The sequence below is a fragment of the Macaca fascicularis genome, chromosome 19 (genome assembly GCF_037993035.2).
Source record: "Macaca fascicularis isolate 582-1 chromosome 19, T2T-MFA8v1.1".
Classification (NCBI taxonomy): domain Eukaryota; kingdom Metazoa; phylum Chordata; class Mammalia; order Primates; family Cercopithecidae; genus Macaca; species Macaca fascicularis.
Window position 1 is genome coordinate 64,454,764 of NC_088393.1, and position 26,823 is coordinate 64,481,586.

At 40.7% G+C, this 26,823-nt stretch overlaps 2 protein-coding genes across 5 annotated transcripts; one reads left to right on the forward strand and one right to left on the reverse strand.

Annotated features, from left to right (window-relative positions):
* On the forward strand, window positions 1-15,757 carry ZFP28 (ZFP28 zinc finger protein). Of its 2 annotated transcripts, XM_065534980.2 has the most exons (9): window positions 1-283; window positions 680-771; window positions 7,268-7,401; window positions 7,648-7,774; window positions 7,949-8,044; window positions 9,105-9,268; window positions 9,913-10,027; window positions 10,356-10,451; window positions 13,570-15,757. In XM_065534980.2, exons 4-9 carry the CDS (start codon window positions 7,741-7,743, stop codon window positions 15,276-15,278), a joined length of 2,214 nt encoding a protein of 737 aa, XP_065391052.1. In that variant the 5' UTR covers window positions 1-283; window positions 680-771; window positions 7,268-7,401; window positions 7,648-7,740; the 3' UTR covers window positions 15,279-15,757. The 2 variants fall into 2 exon arrangements, with proteins under 2 accessions (XP_065391052.1, XP_005590528.3); XM_005590471.5 differs by lacking the exon at window positions 7,268-7,401.
* On the reverse strand, window positions 6,854-26,823 carry ZNF470-DT (ZNF470 divergent transcript). 3 transcript variants are annotated; one of them, XM_065535026.2, is made up of 2 exons: window positions 26,480-26,823; window positions 6,854-7,411 (listed from the first exon to the last, which is right to left on the reverse strand). In XM_065535026.2, exons 1-2 carry the CDS (start codon window positions 26,796-26,798, stop codon window positions 7,368-7,370), a joined length of 363 nt encoding a protein of 120 aa, XP_065391098.1. In that variant the 5' UTR covers window positions 26,799-26,823; the 3' UTR covers window positions 6,854-7,367. The 3 variants fall into 3 exon arrangements, 2 of the variants coding, with proteins under 2 accessions (XP_065391098.1, XP_045236420.2); XR_006694435.3 differs by having other exon boundaries at window positions 7,180-7,411; window positions 26,423-26,584; XM_045380485.3 differs by having other exon boundaries at window positions 7,180-7,411; window positions 26,484-26,823.

Genomic DNA, 26,823 nt, shown 5'->3' on the forward strand with positions numbered 1-26,823 from the left:
GTGGCGGGCGGGTGTGGCCATGGGTGTGGGTCTGTGAGGGACCGGCCGGGAGGGCGTCGCGCGGCCTCGGGTGACATGCGGGGGGCGGCGAGCGCGGGTGCTCGCGAGCCGACGCCGCTTCGGGGTAGAGGCGCCCCCCGCACAAAGCCCCGGGCGGGCCGAGGCCCGACGACAGGGACTCCAGCCACCTTGGCCCTCCCTGCCCGGGGAAGGCCGCGCTCAAGGAATGGCCTCGCAACCAAAGGCCAGCGAGGAGCGGCCACTACGGGGCCTGGGCACAGAGGTGAGAGTGACAGGTGTTTGGGGCCGGGCGGACAGGGACGAATTCATCTCGGGATGAGATCTGGGAGGGGGTTGGGCTCTCGGGGACCAGTTGCTGGAGAACTGTGCCCCTGGTCTTTGAAGCTGGTGGAGCGGGGGAATCTGAAGATTTGGAAGCTCAACTGACTCAGAGCGCCAAGCCGCGGTAAAAGGGTGTTGACTTTCCCAGGGTGACTCTAACTGGACACTTTTCCTCTTTTCGTGCTCCCAGGGAGAAAAAAAAAACTATCTCTACGTTGTGGTAGTTCCTAGGCAGGGTAATGACCTGATCCCACCTGCTCATGCAGGAAGGGACGTTTCTAGGCTGGTGATTTGGGACTGTGTAGACCTGGTCTCTAGCTACTCCCTTCTCTTCCAGCTCTGCCTTCCAGGGACACTGCTCTTCCCAAGGAGAGAAACCAGAAGCTGGAGGCTGCGGGGACAGGAATTGAACCTAAAGCCATGCCCCAGGTGAGTTGGCATTTCATCTCTCGTCTCTGAAATGCAGTCTTGCTTTTCGGGACTTAATGTTGTTTATTTTCTTGAAATTTTTCAGTTTAAGAGACCTGTTTGGGTGCGGGTTTCTATTTCTTCACATTCTAGTGAAGTGATGGGCTACAGGGAAAAGTTTAAGCTGCCCAGGGCCTCCATGCCTGCTGCTGCTTCATTCCAGTCAGCCTTCGTTCTTGATTGATGAAATGAGTCAGTATCTCCCTTGTACCGCTTTTCTCAGAGGCCCTCTGATGAAGGAAGTGTGCTCCTTGAGGAACACGGCAGACCCTTCTGCTATACGTGGTTTGTTCGGTGACCACTTTGTGCCAGCCACTGGACAAACCAATAGCTAAGCCCCATTCCCTGCTCTGGAGCTCACAGCCTGTTGACCCAATGTCAAGGAAACAAGCAAGATTCTAGAATGTGATCATCCTTGGGCCAAGTATTGTGAACGAGGACTACAAGGCCCTCCTGGTTTCCAGCCTCTTGTAGCGGAAGGGTAGGCGTATTTACCAAGGAGGTGATTTTTGAGCCTTGCCTTGAAGGGAGAGAAGATGTTTGGGAGGCACAGTAAAGACAACATTTTAGGGAGAGGAGGTGCAATATGAAAGGCTTTCTTTTTCCCACTTGACTTTGTGGCTTTAAAAAATGCCAATAAATAGTTGTGTTTGTTTCTGTTGGCTGTGTCCCATAAATATCATAGCTAGCTCATTAATAGATGAACCATTTCACTTCCACTGGGGCCTCAAAAAATATATGTACAGATGATTCAGCTTCCGGTTGACCTGCCCAAACTGCTCTTAAGCGGGTTACTGTGATCTTCACATTACCAGATGCAGTGCTCAATTCTTAGTCTTTTTTGACCATCATTGGGATTTGAAATAGCTCAGAGGTTGGCAAACTTGTGCTGGATGAGGGCACAGCAGAAAATATGTTAGGCTTTGAGAGTCTCTGCTGTGCCTACTCCTTTCTGCTCTTATAGAGCTAAAGTAGCCAAAGAATGAATGGATGGGCTGTGTTCCAGTAAAACTTGATTTACAAAAACAGGTGGCTGCCAATCCCTCAAATAGTTCACCCCTGTCCTTCAGTAGGCTCCCTTTTTCCCTTGGCTACTAGGATCCCACACTCATCTGACTTTCATCTTCCTGACTTCTCAGTTTTTGCCACAGTTCTTACTCACCTCCCTGACCTGGAACAGCGTGTGCCTCAGCACTCTGCTCTTGGCCCTTTCTTTGTTGTCTGCATGCTGTCTCCTGGGGATATTAGCCTGTTCCTTGTCTGTAAAACCTACTCACATGGTGCCTCCTCCCAAATTCACATTGTGAGCCCAAACCTCTCCTCTGAGCTGCGGGCCTGTGTATCCTGCTCCACTCCTCTGCCTGGGTGTCTAACAGGTAACTCAAGCCAGCCTGTCCAGACCCGAAGTCCTGAGAGTCTCCCATAAACCAGCTCCTCCCACAGCTTGAGTCCTAGTCAGTGGCCGTTTCATCCTCTCAGTTACTCAGTCCAAAAGCCTTATCATTATTGTCTCATTTCTCTCCTTCTCCTTCCATATTTGGTCCTGTTGCAAATCCTGTCAGTTCTATTTGCAAATTATGTGCAAAATCTGGCAGTTTTCATCACATCTGTCACCACCAGCAGGTCCAAGTCCTCCTATCTCTTACTGTCAGCTTCTTGACTGTGCTTCTGTGACCTCTTGCTTCTGCTCATGCTCCCCACAGCCCCTTCCCTATGAGCAGCCAGAAGGGTCTATTCAAACATGTCACCTTGTGTCACACTTCGTAGGCAAGGATTTGGGGCAGTTTTGCCTAAATGTTTGATACAGAAAATATTTGGTGGATGAATGTTTGAATATAGTCTTAAAGTTCTCTTGTGGCCAGTGTTTTGATATTTAGTGTAGTGTTAGAATAGTCATTCTTATACCTGAAAATGTGCTTCTTCCCTGATTTTGTTTTTCTGTTTTGTTTTTTGCTTTTAGAGACAGGGTCTCACTCTGTCACCCAGGCTGGAGTACAGTGGCACAGTCATAGCTAATTGCAGCCTCAAACTCTGGGCCTCAAGCAATCCTCCCATCTTGGCCTCCTAAGGAGCTGGAATCGTAGGTGTGAGCCACCATGCCCAGCCCCTGATTATTTTGTGTGAATACATTCCTAGAAGTTTTTCTTTCCTCGTGGATTAAGGTTTCCTAAGCTTATGTGAAATCAGAATACTTCTAAAATTATTATTTTGGATAGAACAGCAGTGGTGCCTCAAAAGCTGTAATTCATGCTTTGTAAAATGCATGCTTTGAAAAAATGTACACTTCACGAGGAAAAATAGTTATTACCAAATAAATGTTTATTCATATGTTTCAAAAGTTAACTGAATTGAATTGAAACAAATCTTTTTAGTGTATTTTTTCTATAAAGTACTTCCTGTTCATTCTTTTCTATGAAATTTCAACAGAAATATTTTTCTGTAAGTGTAAAGTTGCTTTTATTTTTTGTTGGTTTGTATTCTTTTAATGTCTCCATCTTCGTGTGTCTGTGTGTGTGTTTATATATTATATGTATATATGTATGTATATATTATGTAATATATGTATATATAATACAGAATATATGTAATGTGTTTACATATATAATTATATATATTTTATATATAAACATGCATACACACATATATACATATAAATTATACACATATTACATACATATATAATATACATATATTATATATAATATATATTACATCTATTATATATTATATGTATATGTATATATACTTTTATATATGTATATGTATATATAATTTTTTTTAAGGGAGTCTCACTGTTTTGTCCCAACTGGAGTATATTGGCTATTTTCAGCACAACTGTAGTGTGCTACAGCCTCAAACTCCTAGGGTCAAGGAATTCTCCTGCCTCAGCCTTCTGAGTAGCTGGACCTATAGGCATGTGCCACCATACCCAGTTCATATGTGTATTAAGATGAGTTAACTTACATCAGATGCCTATATCAGGAGTAGATTCTGTGCCTGTATAATGTTTTCTCTGTGGTATAGTGTAAAAATGTGAAACCCGTTTTGAAGTCTGCATATTTATGTTGCAGCAACAGGAATAAGAACAGGACCTGCACATTTGACAATGTTTTGTCTCCATCTAAATTAAGTAGGTTGATGGAGACATCAGTTAGGGAAAGTTCTTTTTATTTTTATCTGAAAATGTGTTTTCTCCTGGAACTTGTTTCACTATCAGGGTGAATGGATACTAAGTATTACTGCTATTATCAGAGTGGAAAGTTTTAATAGAAGTAGAATGGCAAAGTGGTCAAAGGTCATGGACTAGGTTCACATGCTAGCTCTAGCATCTAATCACTGCATAACCTTCAGGCAACTCAAGTGACCACATTTTCTTCATCTATAAAATGAGGAAAATAATTAGACCTGCCTCAAGCAGTTCTTGTAAGGATTAAGTTGTGTATAGTGCCTGAAACGAGGTACGTGGCACACAGTAAGGACTTACTAGTGTTAGCTGGCAGCATCCTCATGTCACCATGACGGTTTTAGAAATTTACAGGCAAGACACTTAGATGGCGTACTTTTAAAAAAAAGTGTGTAATATAGGACAGAACTGGGCAAATTATGGCCTATGGGCCAAATCCAGCCCACCACCACCTCCTTTTGTGTGGCCCACAAGCTACAAATGAGTTTTACATTTTTCAGTGGTTGAAAAAAATCAAAAGAAGAATACGTGAAAATTAAATGAAAGTCACATTTTGGTGTCCATAAAAAAAACTTCATTGTAGCACAACATACTTGTTTGTTTATATATTATCTGTGATTGCTTTTGTGCTACAGTGGCAAAATTGAAGAGTTGTGGCCGAGGCCATGTGGCCCACAAAGCCTAAAATATTTACTTTCTGGCTCTTTACAGAAACACTTTGCTGACACCTGAAGTGGAGGTTAAGAGCATGGACTGTGGAGTCAGACTCCTGGGTTCAAAACCCAGCTCTACAGTTGACTGACTGTGATCCTGGGCATGTCACAGCTCAGTATTTCCTCATCTGTAAAATGGGAATAGTAATAGTACTGACTATTAGGATCATTGTGAGGATTAAATAAGCTAATATATAAGTATATAGAATAGTGTCTGAAGTGTTGTAAGTACTTTCAGCTATTGTTATTGCTGTTATTTACAGTAAAAGACATTTTTAAAACAAAAGTCATTGATTCTGTACATAAAGAGCTGTCCGAAAAAAAACAGAAAATGTCTTAGGAGGATGTATGTATGTTGCTAAAGTTGGGTCCCCGTACATGATTAAATTGAAGGCATTTAACAAACCACCGATACAAAAGCAGATCACTAATGCATAAACAGGATCAACCTGGGAAACTAGGGTTGATTCTTCTTGGCAAGCAAATAAGTTCCTCTTCTTTTATGCCAAGATGCTTCAACTTGCAAAATTATTGCTGAGAGCTGACCAGCATTTGTTTTAGACTAGCTTGCTCAGGTAGCCATATTAGTGTGTCTTTTGCTCAAGGACATTAAGCAGTTCTTGGCTGTTTCCTGCAAGTATTACCTCGTGGTTTATACTGCAGGGGGCCTTTCAGTCCCCAGCTTAGGAGATTTCTCCATCATGAGTTTACCATCGAGAGTGTAGCTCTGCAGTTGACTGATTCCACTACCTCTGCAGTTGATCTTCACTCAAATCGGGATATCACTTACAAAACCTTTTTGACCTATCTTTACACAATTCAGTTAAAAATGTCCTTAAAGTTTGGTAGCAGGTTAAAGAACATGTGATTGTATATTATTCAGCAGAAATTCAAACCTCAAAGGGACTTTTGTTTCTAGTAGCATAATGTGAATCTTTAAAAGGTTCAGCTTTTGGTTGGTGTTGTGGTTTGTTAAGTGAGGTATTTAAATTAGGTTTTGTGTAGTCAGATGCAGCATGGTGAGGGACAGTCAGAGCAGAATGGCAAAAAGATTATTACTCGCAGATTCCAGAGAACGGTGACCAGCACACCTTGCAGGGCTTACTGGAAGGGCCCAGAGACATTCAAGACACACATGCCCAGCCAAAGGGTGGGGACCAAGAGGGAGGGAGGGACCTGTGGGCTGGAGCTTTTATTGGGGTCCAGGGCATCATCTAGGTGTGTTTTCCAAGACAGGGTTGGCTTGGATACTTTGAAGGGAGCTCAAGGCTCAGTAAGGGAACTTGAAGTTTACATTATCAGGTTCACCAGGCTTCATGCAGACGTACAGTGGTCAGTTCATAGTATGGGGCCTTTTCTATCTAGAACATACAAATGGGGACTGGGCGAGGACTGCCTGAAAACATATAGGTCAAGGGTGACAAGCAGAGGGAGCATCCCTATGAATGAGAGTTATGACAGTCAGCATCATCATAACTCATGTTCACTGCATGCTTCCATTGTGCCTTGCACGTTCTAAGTGCTGTGTATGTATTGCCTCATTTAATCCAAAACGTAATCTATAAGGTTGGTATTGTTGCCTTTTCCATTTTATAGCTGGGGAACTGAGGCACAGAGGCATTAGGTAACCAAGTGAGGTTTCGTAATTCAGCTTTTGGGGTAGTCCAACTGTTTTTCATGTTCATTTAAGTTTAGACTTGGAAAATCTCACAGCTGCTAGTCATTTAAATCTGCCTTCTGTTAGCCACAGGTTCCTGGGATTAGAGTTGCAACTGAATAAATGTTTAAAATACATTGGAACGTATCAGAGTTGTAGGCTGAAACTGTAAAACTACACTGCATAAAAATCTGCCAGCAGGAGCTGAGCAGCCCATCTTGCCCGTCGGTCAGGAAAATCCTGCTCATGCCGAGCTGTTAGCAAACGTGCTCCTGATAGCTCCTCGTAATGCGTAGCTTCTCCAACACAGCACCTTGGTTCTTAAAAGCATTTCATTAATTTAAAACATTATAGTGTTTTTCATTCTTATTACATATTCATTTTAGAAAAAGAATATTGCTAGATTTTTTTAAATGAACCTCTACTGAACACTAACAGTAAAAATAGAAATTCTTAGAACCCGGTTTAGTCATGAATAATATTGATGCTTTGAGGTTCATCTCAAGTTTATTGCCCCATTCTTATGCTGCTTCAGGCCACTCAAATGTCCCCATGCTGGACAGTGCTGTAGTACCTATTGTGCATAGAACAAGTTAGTCTTCGTTATTTATAGTTTTGAATTGATGTCAGGGGTTTTTCTTGCGGCTGCCTCCTTTCACTCCACAAAACTGCAAGTTCTCCAAAGGCAGGGGCTGTCTCCATATTTTTCTCTTTTCCCTGGAGTTTAAGACAGAATGAGGCTAGCTGTATAATACCTAACTAGATCTCCAGAGTACTGAGTTTATAGTCTCTTACTCAAAATGAAGACAAGGAATCTTTAGACCCCTATATTAGTTTGTTAGGGCTGCCAGAACAAATACCACAGAGTGGGTGTCTTAAACAACAGGAATTTCTTTTCTCAAGGTTCTGGAGGCTGGAAGTCCAAGATCAAGGTGCCTGCAGGTTTGGTTTCTCCTGAAGCCTCTCTCCTTGGCTTGCAGACGGCCGTCTTCTCCCTGTGTCCTCACGTGGCCTTTTCCCTGTGCCTGCACACCGTGGTATCTCTTCCTATTTTAATAAGGACACCAGTCAGATTGGGTTAGGGCCCCACCCATATGACCTCATTTAACCCTAATTACCTCTTTGAAGGCCCTGTCTCTAAATACAGTCACATTCAAAAGTGCTGGGGAATAGGACTTTAATGTAGGAGTTTTGTCGGGGGACACATTTCTTTCTATAACAGCCCCCCAGTCATGTCGGGGCATGAGCACTGGTTGAGCAAGAACATGGTTATATCATTTCAGGGCTTGGTGACATTTGGGGATGTGGCCGTAGATTTCTCCCAAGAGGAGTGGGAGTGGCTGAACCCCAATCAGAGGAACTTATACAGGAAGGTGATGTTGGAGAACTACAAGAACCTGGCATCGCTGGGTAAGGGCTCCCACTCCTTTTTCCACCCCTCACCCTACCCACTTCCTTGACCTAGAAGCCTTTCATGCCTTTATCACCAAGACCTGCACTGCCCTCTCGCGTCAAGCCAAGGGGACTGCATCTCAGTCTGGACAGCCACACAGTATGTGACCAGGTTGTTTTTTATGTGTCTAGGACTTTGTGTTTCTAAGCCCGATGTGATCTCCTCATTGGAACAAGGAAAAGAGCCTTGGACAGTGAAGAGAAAAATGACAAGAGCCTGGTGCCCAGGTGAGTGTGGGAGAACCAGGTAGGGTGAGGCCACTGCTGGTCACAGTTCAGCTGCCTCAGACACGCAGCATCTTCAACAGACTCTTCCTAAGCCTCTTGCAGTATCTGTTATTTATACTATTTGGGAATACAGAAATTTCAACTACATCTTTTATTTCTAGAACAGCAGATTATCAAGTAAGACAAGGAATTAGAATTATAGATTTCTTTCAGAGGTTTTATCCTAATAGGAAATGGTAACAGTTTCTAAAGAACTGAGAATCTTACAAGGTTTCTTTGTTCAATTCACATTTAAAGGAAACGCTTGCATTGACACCAAGACAAGTTACTGACAGTTATAAATTAAAGTGACTCACATGGGTCAGTATATGGCATCAGAGAACAAGAATGTTTGTGTGAAGTTTCCAATTTAACATCATATGAAATCATATACTTCGAGCTAGTTTAATGACATAAAACTGTTTTTTCTTCCTGCAGATCCTTCATCTCTTGTTGAGACTAGTTAATTATGAAGACTTACATTTTTAAGGCCAGGATCTGGACTTTTATTAGTTAGCATTGTAATAAAAAAAAAAAAAAAAAGGAGGTACGTAGAGATAGAGATGAAATTTTTGCTAGGTGAAATGGACAGTGAAAAAGAGTTGACTTAAAGCTGAAATAAGGATCATATAGCAGTTTTTTTCTATAGCCTCCACTTTCTCTTTATATTAGACATTTTATCATACATTTTTTTTTGTGAGCTCCCTTATCTCTTGATTTTTAATTGCTTTTTCCAGTCTTCTGCTAAAAACATAATGTGAACTCTTGTTCAGCTTTTAGGTGGGAAAGGTCTTATTGTGTCCTTTAGGACTATGGCTACACAAATTTAGGAATGTAGGGTTGGTTGAGTATTGCTAGTAATATAAGAAAGCTTTCAAAACGATTTGCTTTTCATTTTCTTCCATAAAAATAAGTGACTATCATATGCTTTTTTGTGGCTTTTAATTTAATGGTTACATTTTGGAATTTTTCTTCATACTAACACGATAAAAGATATATTCGCCTTCTTTATATCTTTCAGACTTGAAGATTGTGCGGAAGATCAAGGAGTTACCTCTCAAGAAGGACTTCTGTGAAGGAAAGCTATCCCAGGCAGTGATAACAGAGAGACTCACAAGCTATAATCTAGAGTACTCCCTGTTAGGGGAACACTGGGATTATGATGCTCTGTTTGACACACAGCCGGTAAGTCAGAAGACACATTTCAGGCAAGAGGAAGTATCCTTCATGAGGAAACTCTTCTTGAGGGAAGAGACCATGACTACAATAACTATAGGAGAAGTTTTCATTTGAATACAATACTTCTTATAGACAGATTATCCCCTCAGAACAGAGTGCCTAATCTCAATACACATAAGAACAGTGGAGGGGGAAACTGAGTTGTAATGAATTACAAACAAATCTGTCAAGGTCAGAAATGTTTGACTTGGCGATGAATGTAAGAAAGCTTTGAGCAGAATATCGACCTCTCCTTTTCATCAAAGATTTCATACAAGAGAAAAACTCTGTGGACTTGTTGAATAATTTGCATGAATATGGGAAAGCCTTCCGTCTGTGTTAAAAGGTTCATACTGTGTGTAAGTTCATACTGTGTGTAAGTATGACAAACTCTCCATAGCAGAAAGTTTCTCCTATTTTTCTGTGTTTTTCCCCAAACATATATGCTATAACTAATCCCTATCATTATGTGACCTGGTGTACCAGAACTTAAGTTGCAGTTCTTGGTATGGAGTGCCTTTTTTGCAGTGTGTGGACACAGTCCATCCCACTGGGACCAGGTGGGTTCATGAACATGGTTTGATTTAAAAAACGTGCTTTTACCATTGCAGGGCTTGGTGACTATCAAAAACCTGGCTGTTGACTTCCCCCAGCAGCTACACCCAGCTCAGAAGAATTTCTCTAAGAATGGGATATGGGAGAACCATAGTGACCTGGGATCAGCAGGTAAGGATGTCCTTCTCCCATATCTGAATCTGTCATTGGGTACCTCCATTTTCAAACCAGTTTTGAATTATGGAGGAGGGAGGGAGTGTCTTCTGACGTGCTGGCCTGAATTTTTGTTGTGGATTCCTAAGACAAGAATTTGGCATTTGTAGAGGTGAAAGATGGTGTCTTTGTTATGCTTAAAGCGTTATCTTCTGTGTCTTTCAGATCCTACTCACCTGTTTTACTGCTTCTTTCAGCAGTAACACTTTTCTATCAACAAGGAGTGGTTCTCAATTTTAGGATGGCAAGAGTATTGGCCAAACCTCCTCTCTTTTCACTTTTGCAGGACATTGTGTGGCTAAGCCAGATTTAGTCTCTTTACTACAGCAAGAAAAGGAGCCCTGGATGGTGAAGCAAGAACTGACAGGAAGCCTGTTATCAGGTGAGTGCAGGAGAGCCTAATGTGGAAAAGTCACTGTGAGAGAGAGCAGAGCTTTTATTAAAAAGGTTGCATCCTCACTAATATACAGTAGGAAATTTTACCAGGCTCTCCGGGTCTGGAAAGAAAATTGAACTCCAGGATTTCCAAATAATTCTTTCCTCCTCCTTTGCCCCCTTCTCTCCAGTAACTCCCATTTCCCTGAAGTTCCTTTTTTTCTTGACCACTGGGACATTTATCATCCACTCACTTCCTTAAATGAGGAACTGGGATGTGTATCATCTACTCACTTCCTTTTCCGGACCCTGATGCACTTTTGAGCTGACTTCCAAAGGTTTTCTCTTCTATGGTTAAATAGCCTATTATTTTCATCATGCATCCATTCCTGTGAGAACCTCCAATTGAAAGTTATGTGACTGAGCCACTCTGCTGAGTATTGGCAGGCGATTGGAAACGGAGAATTACGCATAAATGTAAACCATCAGTGAATTACTGTAATGGAAAGGATAACACATGTTTATGGATAGCTTGCATGAAGTCAAGTTTGCAGAATTTCAAATAGGGCATTACAGAGACAAAGGAGATGTTGTTCCCAATGGCTTCTATGTTTTAGTAGGACAGGTGGGCAGAAGTTGAATTGCAAGAAGGCGGAAGTAAAGGATCTTTTCTTCTTGATACACAACGGAAAGAAAGGAAATTTCCATAGAAATAATGGTTTGTAGAAAATGTAATGGTTTAGTTTGGCAAAAGAATAGAAAACCATGACCTTATCACAACATACACCTTAGACCCATTTAAGTTAGGATAAACACATTTTTCACATAGTAGAAATTATAGTGTACATTCAGTTATGCATTCACATGTTTTTCATGTAGATTCCACATTGTATATGTCATTGCTCAGTTAGGTTGCTTTACATTTCTTAGTGTTAAAGATAGAATAGATTTTTCAAGTTAAGTGAAAACTACACATTTTGGGGACTGCTGTATTCCTGGATATGAGCACCTGCTGGGCTCTGAGAGTTGTTTGTTTTTGGTGACTAGCAACAATTAGATGGATGAGTTTAATTGCATCTTGAAAGCACTGGTTATTTACATGAAAACTTGCGCTCATTATTTGTTGAAAGATTATACACTAAAATTTTTATGAAAGAAATTGAACATTTTTTTGTAAATTTGGTTTTTCTCTTTATCTTTTTGTAAAATGTCTGTCATTCATACCCAGTTCACTTGTGTGTTAAATATTTTAACAGTCTCAGTGATTGCTATGTATATAAGCATACTAATTCTGTGATATATTGTCTCAAACTATTTTTCACCTATGGCAATAAGAGTTTTTATTTTAATTAGGTCTTTTAAAATTATGGCATGTAAAATTTTTCAGTTTTTATATAGTCCAGTGTATTATTTCTAATGTGATTTATCCTATTTGTGTGCCTAACAACTTAACACACATAGTTCTACTTCATTTTTAATGACTATTTAGTATTATAACATATGAATATATATAATTTATTTAAATTATTTACTGTTGAGGATATTTAAACATTTAGGAGGTCTTCTCCAGTTTTTACCTATAATCGACAGTGGTCCAGTTTGTATGTATCTTCTTGCTTACATGTCAGAATATTTCTTCAAGATATATGCTTGGAAATGAATCTGTATGGTCAAAGCATACATATTTTTAAAGTGTCATAGATATTTTGCTGTACCATTGGTAAAGAATATATGAGAATACTGTTTCTAGACATCATCACCAATATGGCTATTTTGTAGTTTAAAAATAATTTTGCCACGCTGCTAGATGAAAAATGTTTTATTTAATTTGCATTTCCCCAACTACTTATGATGTTGAGAATATGTGCACTTAAATCTATTTAGAGTTTGTATTCTATTCATAGTCTGTTTATACTCATTACTCACATTTCTATTGGTTGTATATTTTCCTATATTTATGCAACATTGATATGAATGCTTTTTTTATAAGTTTGATAAAATTTTCCCCCAATTTTCTGTGGTCTAGAAGTTTGCAAATGGTATTTCTTACTATATAGTAGCTTAACTTGGGAGTTATCTTCATTTATAGAAGCATGTACTTTGTTGATTTTTTCATTTGTTTCACTCCTAGATTTTAAAAAATGAATAGATGTCCCATTTGAATAATATAATACATTTGTTTGACCTTCTGTAACTTATTATTTCTCTCTCCTATATCCCCTTCCTTCCTTTTCTTTCTTTCCTTCTCATTTTCCCCTTCATTCCTTACCTTTCTATTATCTTCTGTATTTTGCTGTGTGGTCTGTTTTATTTTACATTATTTTTTACATGTTTGTTTTATTTTACATTTTTTTACGTTTGTTTTATTTACATATTTTTATTACAGAAAAGGACACATAAAATTTAACCATTTTAAAGTGTACAATTCAGTGACAGTATGTGAGGTGATATGTTAATTAGCTTGATTGTAGTAAACATTTCACCATGTATGAGCATATCAAAACATTTTATACCTTAAATATATACAATTTTTATTTGTCAACTGTGCCTCAATAAAGCTGGAAAAATATTTATTGCCCAAAAAAGAGAAAATGCAAGGCTTCATTGTGGAATGGCCAGAGAACTGAGGATGTTTTCAGGCTTGTGGAAGTAGCCACGAAAATGTGAAAATTATTATTATTGTTTTTTGAGTCAGAGACTGGCTCTGTTGCCCGGGCTGGAGTGCAGTGGCCTGATCATAGTTTACTGCCACGTCAACCTCCTAGGCTCAAGCAATCCTCCTGCCTTTACCTCCTGAGTAGCTGGGACTACAAGCACATACTACCATGCCTGGCTAATTTTTTAAAAAGTTTTTTAGAGATAGGGTCTTGCTATGTTGTGGAGGCTGGTCTTGAACTCCTGGCCTCAAGTGATCTGCCTCAAGTGATCCACCTCAGCCTCCCAAAGCATGGGGATTACTGGTATAAGCCACTGTGCCTGGCCCTAAATGTAATAGTTTTTAGAGGTGTAAAATGTATGTTGATGAATTCACCAATCAGTGAATTAATTCACTAGTTTTCCTTTTGGCAGATTTCTTTTTCCTAGCACATGAAAAAGGAAATGTGTGTTTTCTTGGTATCTTTCAGGCCAGCGATCTGTACGTGAGACCCAGGAATTATTTCCAAAGCAAGATTCATATGCTGAAGGAGAAACAGACAGAACCTCAAACACTAAACTTGAGTGTTCCAGTTTCAGAGAAAATTGGGATTCTGACTGTGTGTTTGGAAGGAAGCTTGCAGTAGGTCAAGAGACACAATTCAGGGAAGAGCCAATTAATCATAACAAAACCCTCTCTAAGGAAAGAGAACGTACGTATAACAAATCTGGAAGATGGTTCCATTTGGACGATTCAGAAGAGAAAGTTCATAATTGTGATTCAATTAAAAATTTTCAAAAAAGTTCAGTGGTAATAAAACAGACAGGCATCTATGCAGGAAAAAAGCTTTTCAAGTGTAATGAATGTAAGAAAACTTTTACCCAGAGCTCATCTCTTACTGTTCATCAGAGAATTCATACTGGAGAGAAACCTTATAAATGTAACGAGTGTGGGAAGGCCTTTAGTGATGGCTCGTCCTTTGCCCGACACCAGAGATGTCACACTGGCAAGAAGCCCTATGAGTGCATTGAGTGTGGGAAAGCTTTCATCCAGAACACATCCCTTATCCGTCACTGGAGATACTATCACACTGGGGAGAAACCCTTTGATTGCATTGATTGTGGGAAAGCCTTCAGTGACCACATAGGGCTTAATCAACACAGGAGAATTCATACTGGAGAGAAACCTTACAAATGTGATGTATGTCACAAATCCTTCAGGTATGGTTCCTCCCTTACTGTACATCAAAGGATTCATACTGGAGAAAAACCATATGAATGTGATGTTTGCAGGAAGGCCTTCAGCCATCATGCATCACTCACTCAACATCAAAGAGTACACTCTGGAGAAAAGCCTTTTAAGTGTAAAGAGTGTGGAAAAGCTTTTAGGCAGAATATACACCTTGCCAGTCATTTAAGGATTCATACTGGGGAGAAGCCTTTTGAATGTGGGGAGTGTGGAAAATCCTTCAGCATCAGTTCTCAGCTTGCCACTCATCAGAGAATCCATACTGGAGAGAAGCCCTATGAATGTAAGGTTTGTAGTAAAGCGTTCACCCAGAAGGCTCACCTTGCACAGCATCAGAAAACCCATACAGGAGAGAAACCATATGAGTGCAAGGAATGCGGTAAAGCCTTCAGCCAGACCACACACCTCATTCAACATCAGAGAGTTCACACTGGTGAGAAACCCTATAAATGTATAGAATGTGGGAAGGCCTTTGGTGATAACTCATCCTGTACTCAACATCAAAGACTGCACACTGGCCAAAGACCTTATGAATGTATTGAGTGTGGAAAGGCATTCAAGACAAAATCCTCCCTTATTTGTCATCGCAGAAGTCATACTGGAGAAAAACCTTATGAATGTAGTGCGTGTGGCAAAGCCTTTAGTCATCGTCAATCCCTTAGTGTACATCAAAGAATTCATTCTGGAAAGAAACCATATGAATGTAAGGAATGTAGGAAAACCTTCATCCAAATTGGACACCTTAATCAACATAAGAGGGTTCATACTGGAGAGAGATCTTATAACTATAAGAAAAGCAGAAAAGTCTTCAGGCAAACTGCACACTTAGCTCATCATCAGCGAATTCATACTGGAGAGTCGTCAACATGCCCCTCTTTACCTTCCACGTCAAATCCTGTGGATCTGTTTCCCAAATTTCTCTGGAATCCATCCTCCCTCCCATCACCATAGCCTCAAGACGTCATTTCTGTTTCAGTACTCCAGCAGTTTAAAACCCCATCTCCCTGCCCTTTTGTTTTCTTTTTGTCCCTTATTAGTTTGTTCTTCACATAAGTGTAAATGTAACTTATTCACTCCTCTTGTAAAACTTAATAGTTTCTTTAATTGGTTAACGCGTGAGATGTGCTCAGCACAATGTCTGGTCCATATTAAGTGCTCAGTAAACTTAGCTCTTTTAAAAACGTTGTATTTGAACATTGAAAAGTTACAGTAGTCAGCTCTGATAAACGATGCAGTAGGATGAGGGTAGGAAAAAGTACATTTTAGATCAGGAACAGCGTTCTCCAGTAGTGGGTGAGATTTTGCCTTTGTTGGTTTAAAACTTGATTCTATAATGCTGAGTTAGTTTTGTGGCTTTCCATCTGACCCTGTGTGAATGTAAGGTGATGTGACATTGTTGGTGAGAAAATTAAACTTTACATTTGACTTGATTTGTTTTAGAAAGTCTAGAGACCATGAATGAATAGGCCGCCTGGGACAAATGAATTTTAAAAATCAGAAAAAAATGCAAGATTTATATGCATAAAGTTAAAACAACTGACATGTTACTCAAGAATTAGAAAACTTTGCAAGATTTGACCTGTTTAAAAATCACATTTATAAATGAACTGTATTAAAACTTTTAAGGAACCATTCATTGTGAGGTAAATTGATCCAGAGTAGGGGTCAGCAAACTATGACTCATGGCCACAGTCTCACTGACTGTTTTTGTATGGTCCATGATCTAGAATTTTAAAAAAATTTAAAGGGTTGAACAAAGTGAAAAGAATATTTTCAACATGAAAATTATATGAAATTTAAGATTTGGCGTCTGTAAATAAAGTTTGGTTGGCTTCAGCCACACATTGATTTATACCTTGACCTTTATACTGGGCTACAGCAGCAGAGTTGAGCAGTGGTGACAGGAGATCATGTGGCCTGCAGAGCCCAAATATCTACTGTCTGATCCTACACCGAAAATGTGTGTGATCCCTGCTGTGGAGCAGAGGTTATCAAACTAAAGCTCATGGGCCAAATCCTGTCTGCTGCTTGTTTTTGTAAATAGAGTTTTATCAGACCACAGCCATGCTTATTTGTTTAGCTATTGACTATGGCTGCTTTAGACAACTGTGACAGACTGTATCGCTCGCAAAACTTCAAATATTTCCTGTCCTTTAGCAGGAAGTTTGCCAACCTCTGCTCTAGAGAAAAATGTATAAAAGATTCTAATTTTATGAGGGTAATACAACTCTCACATCAAAAACAAGAAAACAAATGATAAAGGAACTCATTTATCAATAGAGGTGAAAGGAAATTATTAAACTATATTGAAAAGTAAAGATGTCAATAAAAGGAGAAATAATATTTTTCTAGAAGAAATAATATTGCTCAAATGTTTGTAAATTATAATTCAGTCCCAGTAAGATGTATTTACTTTGACGGTAACAGGGAAGTATAATTAGGCAAGAATAGCAAGAATTTTTTGTTTTTTGAGATGGAGTTTCACTGTGTTGCCCAGGCTGGAGTGCCAGTGGCACAATCTCAGCTCACTGCAACCTCCGCCTCCCAGGTTCAAGCAGTTCTCTGCCTCAGCCTCCAAGTAGCTGGGATTACAGGCACCCGCCACCATGCCCGGCTAATTTTTGTATTTTTAGTAGAGATGGGGTTTCACCACCTTGGCCAGGCTGGTCTTGAACTCCTAACCTCGTGATCCACCCTCCTTGGCCTCCCAAAGTGCTGAGATTACAGGTGTGAGCCACCATGCTTGGCCAAGATTTTTTTATTTATTTTATTTTTTTTTAAGAGATGGAGGCCTCACTCTATCCAGGCTGGAGTGGAGTGCAGTGCTAAGATCCTAGCTCACTGTAACCTTAAAATTTTTTTTTTTTGTAGAGACTGTGTCTCATTTTGTTGCCCAGGCTGGTCTTGGGCTCCTTGCCTCAAGTGATTCTCCTGCCTCAGCCTTCCCCAAAATTTTTGAAATAGATTTCTTTGCATATGAGATTTTGGTATATAATAGCAGTGTTATTTCAATGTCGGGGAAATGATGTTTTGACAATTTTATCCACCCTCTCCAAGAAAAAAGTTAGAAGCACATTTACACCTTACAGAGAAATATGCCTATCGTATTTGACATATCTAATCATAAAATAACATGTTAGAGGCAAATGTAGAAAAAGGGAACCTTTTATCAAGTAGGACATGGAGTCCTACAAGCCATAAAGAAATCGAGAACAAGTTGGGCTATGCAACGATCTAAAACTTCAGCATGGTGAAAGGCACCAAAAACTCATAAAAGACAATCGAAGGCAAATGTATGCAATTTAGAGAAAACAACAGAATGCTGTTACATATACAGAGCAGTGGGGAACAACTGGCCATACACACTCGTAGGCAAATCACCCTGAAGAATCCAAATGAATAAAGAAAATTCGTGAAATTCTTAACCTCATTAATCAGAAGAATATTAATGAAACCGCATTTTCCTGGCTCTTAGGTAGATTACAATACAAAATTTGGATAATATCCAGGAATGGTGTTACTGTGGGAAAACAGGTCCTTGATCATTATTAGCAGTGTCACTTCATCCCCTATCTCCTTGGGTAGCATGACCTACCAACATAAATGTGAGGTTTTTTCAAACAGTAATTCCAGATCTAGGAAGTTTATCCCATTGGAATAGATAGGTAGATATAAATAATGTTTTCTTGTAGAACTGTCTTAATTATGACAAATAGGAATTCAGTGCCCTGCCAAGTGGATTGATTAAACTGTAGTTATTCAGTACGGTGTTGTGCAGTTAGTAGAAAGCAGTTAAGCTCTACATATACTCCTGTGGAATGGCATCTACAACATATTTAATGAAATATGTGGTTTACAGAACCTTACATGTAAAATGATCTAGTCAGAGTCAAAATTAATACTGAATATATATGTGTGTATGAACACACATACATATGCACAGCCTCAGTATATATGTTGAAATCTGGTTTTGTCTTTAACACACAGACTTTTCCTAGCATTTTGTGGGCCCTTTCCCTCTCTTCATTCTGTATTGTTCTGGTGAACTGTCAGTGACATATGTTCCAATTAAGCCAACCAGATTCATTCTCTCTATTTTGATTGAAAGACACTGGGACAGGAACAGGGCCAATATTCAGCTTTATGAACCAGTATGGCCAAAATGGATGTTCTGTTTTAGTCAATATCCATTTTGATTGATGGGACATTTTTGTACCTGCTGTGAAGTTTGTGGGATATGACTCCTAGGCTGGAACTCGTTTGAATTAAGTCATCCTTCGGCAGCAACTTAAGGATTCCTCCACCTGTCACTGAAATCCATTGGGATGATTCCTGCTTTCTCACATCCTGGATTTGAGTTCAGTTCTTTGAATCTGTGAACTACCTGGTATTCTAATATTTCTAATTTTAAGTTAGAGTCAAGTTCTTTGGTTCTCAAGCAAAGAGAGCTAGCCAATACAGAAATTTATACTACAGAATGATTACTAGGCTGTAGAGAAGCAGAGTGTTCAAGATGGATGTCGAGTGAGACAGATCAAAGCACAGGTAAATTCCTAATCCTATTTTGTGCTGTGAAAGGATATTCATGATATAGCAGAATTCTAAGCCCACTGTGCACTAGGGGCTGGATAGCTCCTACCAAAAACAAAGGTATTGAGGAATACTACTCCCAAAAGTATATATGATACCTATTTATAATGAAATTGGGTAATTAAATTTCAAGGCTACTTGAAATTCTGGCCTTAAGGAATTGAATCATTACCTGTATGTCTGTGTTGGCAAGAATCTCATACTCCTTCTAAGCATGGGGCTGCATTTGCTAAAAATCAAAGGCAGCAGTAGATGCAGTTATTTGCTCAATGATGATGCTTACTGAATTCACAACCTTGTCACTTCTGTTAAGCAATGAGGGAAATATTGGAATTTGAATTATTGGGATGAGACTAACAAGGAGGATTCAAGGATCTTAGAAAACATCGACCCTCTCTTGACTCTCCCTCTCAACCGTTAAGCAACCTCCCCACTGATTCTACTTTCCATGCTTCCCTTGTAACTGGAAACTTCTTTCTCTCCCTCCTTCCTTCCCTCCCTCCCTTCCCTCTCTCTCTTCTTTTCTCTCTTTTCTTTTATTTTTCTTTCTCAGCGTCTTGCTATCCCCCAAGCTGGAGGGCAGTGATGTAATCATGGCTTGCTGCTGCCTTGACCTCCTGGGCTCCAGCGTTCCTCCCACCTCGGCCTCTTGGAGTAGCTGGGACTATAGGCGTGTGCCACCACACCCAGAATTTTTAAATTTTTTGTGGATAGATGGTTGTGCCATGTTGCCCAGGCTGGTCTTGAACTCCTGGGTGCAAGTGATCTGCCTGCCTCGGCCTTCTGAAGTGCTGGGATTACAGGTGTGAGACACCATACCCAGCCTGTGACTGAAAACTTGATTGTCCCTTTTCTCACATGGTCACCATTATTGCTTGGCTGGTAACCAAAATCAGAGCTTAATATGACCTGTAGTTTGAAATACAGGAAGTTAGGAAGGAGATTAATCTCACCCAGAAATATTTAATTTCCTTCATTATTGTTATAACATCAAAAATCTAGGGAACATTGTTGGAAGTGTATTTTGAGGATTAGAAATTACTTTGCATAATATATATGGACTGAAAGAATTCAGAAGTTCATAATGCTGGATTGGATCATTTATGTCCATGCCCTTCACTCATCTGCAAGTTCCCCTGTCAGGGCCCAATAGCCTTTCCATATTCCTTTGACATGAAAGAAGCACTGAAAAATATCCCTCTACCTCCTCCTTTAGGTGTGGAGAGTTTTCATGAGTGATTACATTTGAAAAGGGTATCCGATTTCTGTAGAACTGTGGCATTTGTAAAGGCTGGATTACGGGGCAATCATTAACTATGAGAAGAAAGTAAAAAGTTGTAACAAACCTCAGAACTCTAAGAGTGTTCTGATTTCTGATATTTCCACTGTAATTAAAACAAATTGATCCCTAGCGTTGAAACTGCACTAGCCAGGCGCGATGGCTCAAGCCTGTAATCCCAGCACTTTGGGAGGCCGAGACGGGTGGATCACAAGGTCAGGAGATCGAGACCATCCTGGCTAACACAGTGAAACCCCGTCTCTACTAAAAAATACAAAAAACTAGCCGGGCGAGCTGGCGGGCGCCTGTGGTCCCAGCTACTCGGGAGGCTGAGGCAGGAGAATGGCATGAACCCGGGAGGCGGAGCTTGCAGTGAGCTGAGATCAGGCCACTGCACTCCAGCCTGGGCGACAGAGCGAGACTCTGTCTCAAAAAAAAAAAAAAAAAAGAAAAGAAACTGCACTAAGGTTTTATTTTAATTAAAAACACTCCATGGCATGGCATCCAAATCTCACACTGACTTAAATCAGTGGCAGGGGACTGGGCACTCCTGAATGACTGTAAAATTTCTATGAACAATTCCATGGGAATTCGAAAAAGACTTGCATTTATGCAGAGTGAGGGCTTATGGAAGAATTCTTATATAAGCGTAGCTTAGAACAAGGTCTATTGAGACCACAAATGCACACTGTGGCTATTTTCCCAGGTCCTGGGTATGCATTTGTTAATGATATCTATGATGTGTGACCAGATGACACCAAAAGTTTGTCTTTTCTGTTGTCTAGAATTGATCCTGGGATGTGTCTGCCCAGGCACCGTTGCTTCCAGTTTTGTCTATCAGATGAATTTTCTTCAGTGTGGTGTGAATAGAAGCAATATGCCACTCGGGGCTTGGTTTTTAGGAAAAAGATGTTCTGTCCCGACGGAAGAATCATCTTAATCATATGGAATGGCAAAGCTGAAAGATAGAACTCTGTTTCCCTAAATCACTATTTGGAGGAAAGCTCCCCAGTCATCAAGGAACACCAGCAATGATTATATGAGTGAGAAATAAACTTATATTGTATTAAGGTAATATTTGGATTTCAATTGTAATAGCAGCTACTATAATTCTGATCAATATAATACCTTTGACTAATGATAGAATTCCTATTTTCCCTCACTGAGTCATAGAGTAGGAACTGTGATGGTGTGTTAATTGCTTGTTGTTATAACAAATTATCCCCAAAGCTTAGTGGCTGAAAACAGATAGATGTTCATTACATCAATTTCTTTGGGTAAGGAATCCAGGCACAGCTTAGTTGGGTGCCTGTGGCTTAAGGTCTCTCAGAAGGCTACAGTCTAGCTGTTGGCCAGTGCTGCAGTCATCTGAAGATTTCGTTAGAGGATAATCAGCTTTCAAGCTCAAGTAAGTGGGCGGGACTCAGTTCCCCACAGGCTTTGGCTGGACATGTTTGTTCCTTTCCATGTGGGCCTCTCTGTAGGGCAGCTTACAATATGGCAAGTGGCTTCCTTGAAAGTGAGTGAGCAGGAGAGGATGCCCAAGATAGAAGATGAAGTCCTTTTGTAACCTAATATTAGAAGTGATATCCCCTCATCTTTGTATTTGGTTAATTAGGAATCACTAGGTTTAGCCTACCTTCAAGGGGAGGGGATTACAAAGTAGTTTGAATAAGAGGAGGTGGGGAACTTTGAGAGGCATCATAACGGCTGTCCACCACAGTCTTCCCTCTGTCCCCACATCCCAGTGATTCACGTCCCTTCCACGTGCAAAATACACTCACCCCTTTCAAGGCCCCTCTCAGAGGCTCACCTCATTACACAATCACCTCAAAGTCAATAATCTTGTCATCTAACATAGGTACAGGTGCTAATGAGGTCCACAAGATATACTTTCTTAAGTATGGGTATTGATCTGCAGACCTTTAAAGAAAATAAAGAACAAGTTATGTGTCTCCCCTCCTCCACCACCCCTAACCAACACAGTGGAGCCACTGCTCCATAGCAATTCTGAAATCTAGCCAGACAAATGTTTGGAAATTCCTTTATTAGGTCACAAGGCCTGGGATAATTATCCACCATCTGAACTCTAGGTTCTGCCCTCTGAATCATCCTTTTTTCCTGAAATGCATTTGCAGCTCAATAGTTTCTTAGCTTGCTTACTAGAGTTTTAGGAATCTAGTGGCGGCTCTTCATTTTGTGCTGTCTCTGTCCCTCTCACTCCAGTTGTCAGAGTTTCTGCTGATTCTTCTGAAAATGTTGTGGGCTTCATGAGAACCTCATTGGGGTTCACTGCACAAGCCAAAAGCCACAGCCACAAATCTGAGATAAGCTTCTTAGAGGCCTCATTATTTGAATAAGAGTGTCTGTCAGGTCGCCTTAATCTCTTTACAGAGCCTCTGTGTGGTTAAATATACTCTGAGATACAAGCTTTGGTCTTTCTGAGGTTCTGGATTTTACAGACATGCCCTTAGTTGTTTATCTAGACCAGTTTTCCTACCAGTAACTTGGATTTCATTTTTGCTTGGAAGCCCTTTCTTGCTTTTAGCATTGTTTGCCACCTACAGAGGTTAATAATTTTCAAAATCCTAATGTTCTCTTTGTTAAGTTATTCCCTCAATTTATATCTCTTCTTTTGCATGTTTCTGTAAGCAGCAAGAAAACAATAGCAACAGGACGTTCAACACATTGCTTGAAAATCTTAGCTAGGTCACTCAGTTCTTCTTCCTGCATTAGCTGCAAATAACAGGCTGCTAAACTTTCTCCCATTACATAACAAGGACCTTCTTTCCTCCAGTTTTTAATGTAGTATTTCTCACTATCCTTTTAGCCTTCACCAGCCCTTAAGACTCAAAATTTCTGGACAGTCCCTTTTCTATACAAGTATTTGACAAACTCCAAGCATCCCAACAAAGGCTTTAGCATTACCTGCCTCAGTGAGACACGAGTTGGAGATTGAGTTCAACACAGTGAACTGCCTACTAAAAACAAAATTCAGACAGACTTTTTGTCTGTAGAGACAACAGAGTCTCTACAGTGTGTTACTCATACAATAAGAATTATTAGGTATGTGAAAACGTAAGCCACATTCAAGAGAAAAAAGCAATACCAATCCTTAAACATTGGAATTTGCAAACAAGAATAATAAGGCCCCTATTATAATTATTCTGAATGATATAAAGGAAAATGTGCTATTAATGGATAAGCAGATGGGAATTTCAGCAAATGAGTAAATCAATTTGAAAATGGGAATTCTAAAACTGAGAAATACAATGTTTGAAAGTAAAAATCCACTGGATAGGTTTAACAGGAAATTTGAGGTGGCAGAATAGTTAATGAAGTTGAATATAGATAGAAATTATTTAATCTGAAACAAAAAGGATGGAAAGAAATTAGAAGGACTGAATAGTGCTGGTGATAATGTCAAAAGGCGACTTGTGATAATGCTTTGTGTTCTCTGATCTTCCTAGATCTGTGGTTTGGTGTTCGTTTTCTTGCTTTTAGAGACAAGGTCTTGCTTTGTTGCCCAGGATGGAGTGCAGTGGCAGGATAACGGCTCGCTCAAGTGATCCTCCCACCTCAGCTTCTTGAGTAGCTGGGACTACAAGTGCACAGCATCACACCCAGCTAATTTTTGTATCTTTTTAAAAGATGGGGTCTCACTGTGTTGCCCAGGTGGTCTCAATCTCCTGGGTTCAAGCAATTCTCCCACCTTGGTCCCCCAAAGTGCTGGTATTACAGGCATGAGTCACCACACTGGCCTGGTGTATGTCATTAACTTTAGAAAATTCTCAGTCATTATTCAAATATTTTCTCTCCTTTCTCTCTTCCCCTCCTGGTATTCCAGTTATGCATATATTTCACCTTTTGTAATTGTCCCACAGTTCTTGGATATTCTGTTCTTTTTCTTTTTTCGTTCTTTTTTCTTTCCTCTTTGTATTTCAGTTTGGGAAATTTCTATTAACATATCTTCGAGCTCACTCATTCATTTCTCAGAGTGTCTAGTCTACTGACGAGCTCATTAAAGGTAATCTTCATGTCTGTTACAACGGTTTTCAATTGCTAGGGTTTCCTTTTGATTCCTTCTTACAGTTTGCATCTCTCTGCTTACATTACTCATCTGTTCTTGTATGTTGTCTACCTTTTCCAAGATGCTTCTCCTTCTGTGGGCTTCCCTAAGAACTCCTTCTTAAATAAAGTCCGTGCCTCACAGCTTTCTCTGTTGTAATCTACTGTTATTGACCAGAGCCCCATTAGTGTGGCAATGAGGTACAGTGGGGAGGGAAGCATTCTATAATCTTATTATTAAATACCATTTTTCTAGTGGGCTTGAGTCCTTGGACTGTGATCTTCACAACCAGTTCTTAGCCTTTTAAAAATCCTGCCTTACTGAGACAGACAGGCTATAGAGGGACTGGAGCTGGCCAATTGCCTCTCCCCAAGGTCCAACAAGACTCTAGTAAGTAGTTTTCCTTGGAGTGCAAGTGTTTATTATGGAGAATGCTCTGGTTACTTTTCTCCTCCCCTTGCCCCAAAATCTGAGATTTTTTCCCATTCTTCACTGAGGGAATTTGATAGGGCTTCTGGAGGTAAAATTTATGAAAGTGTGGGGGCCCATCTAAGATTAGGCCCCTAGGAGTTTTTAACTCACAAGTTAACCGACACTAACTTGTGGCTATTCATCAAAATTATAAAATAAATTTTCTACCAGTTTATAGCTCCAGTGGCTTCTGCTTCAAGTAAGCTAATCTTGGCTATAATTTTATGTATTTTTCTTTCTCAGGGTTTTGGGGTATCAGTTTCCTTTCTATCTTCAGTTCTCTGATGGATCTAAAAAAGTTGATTTTTTTTGTTGAATGGTTTTGTTGTTGTGAGGATGGGAATGAAGGCTTCTGAGCTCTTTATATGCCAGAGCTACAATGAGAATATTATCATTTTTATCCAATTCAGATAACCACAATAGTTACAAGCTCTAAGATGACATTTGCTGTTTCATAGAGAAAGTATCTTCACAGCTAGACTCGGCTTTATTATGGTGTTTATGATGTCTGATGTAAACTGGATCCAGGAGTCCAGTCTAGATGTCACTGTGTGGCCTTGGGTGATTAAGTGTGACTGGGTGAGTTAATTTCTGGTGAGCCAGCATCTATGACGCTGTGTCTTGGTCAGCTGCGGCTGCTAAAACAAAGTATCATAGACTAAGTGACTTGACTAAGAGACTTTATTTTTCACAGTTCTGAAGACTGAGAAGTTAAAGTGCTGGGACATTCAGTTCTTGGTGAGGGCCCTGTTGGCTTGCAAATGGGTTACATCCTGCTGTGTCCTCACATGGCCTTTTCTTGGTGGTTGTGTAAACATGGAGACCTCTCCTTCCTCTTTTTTTTTTTTTTTTTTTTTTTTTGAGACGGAGTCTCGCTCTGCCGCCCAGGCTGGAGTGCAGTGGCCGGATCTCAGCTCACTGCAAGCTCCGCCCCCCGGGTTCCCGCCATTCTCCTCCCTCAGCCTCCCCAGTAGCTGGGACTACAGGCGCCCGCCACCTCGCCCGGCTAGTTTTTTTTGTATTTTTTAGTAGAGACGGGGTTTCACCATGTTAGCCAGGATGGTCTCGATCTCCCGACCTCGTGATCCGCCCGTCTCGGCCTCCCAAAGTGCTGGGATTACAGGCTTGAGCCACCGCGCCCGGCCTTTCCTCTTTTTTAATAAGTGCACTGACCTCATCATAAGGGCATCACCCTTATGACCTAATCTAAATCCAGTTACCTCCCCAAAGTCCCACCTCCTAACGTCATCACATTAAGGGTTAGGGTTTCATTATATTAATTGTGGGAGGACACATTCAGTCCATAACATGTATCATGGTGCGGCTGGCAATGCTAGATTTCATGATTTCCTAAAAAAATAAAAAACTAAGTACCTACTATGTGCTGTTTTAGTCACCGAGAATATAACCCTGAACAGGATGTAAGCTGTGTGCCTTCTCGGAACCCTCCTTCTAGCAGGGAGAGATAAAATGGGGTCGAGGGAATGAGGGGCGTACCGTATATCAGAGAGTGGTAACTAGCAGACATGAAATAAAACAAGTTCCACACGCGCACCATCAGAAAGTCACAAGCGTGCAAAGCAGACAAATCCAAATCTCTTCACTTTTGTATCCCGTAGGCCCCGCACGCGCCCCAAGCCCCGCCCTATCATGGTTTTCTCTCCTGAGGTGGCCGCTACGCCTTACCCACTGCGTTTCAGTGCTGTCCCACTGCTCCTGCACACCCCACGCCTGCGACCATACCCACCACGGACGGGCGCTCCTGCGAGCTGGAAGTCAGTTCCCTGTGCCCTGAGTCTGGCAGCTGCATCTGAACACTCGGAGCCTGGCGATGGCTTCCAGAAACCCCTGCGCCGTGATTCGCTTCAGTGAAGCGGCCTGTACTTCGGCAACCCAGAGTCCGGGCTGAGAGGGCGCCTAATCCAACCAGGAGGACCAGGAGAGGCCCAAAAGAGGACACAGGGCAGTAACCGCCAGGCTTTGAGAGCAGCCGCTCCTCGCAAAGCCGGAGCCCGCTTCCGGAACGCTGGCTCGGTTCGGGACTACACTTCCCAGGGGCCATTGCGGCGGAGGACGCGCCTACTTCC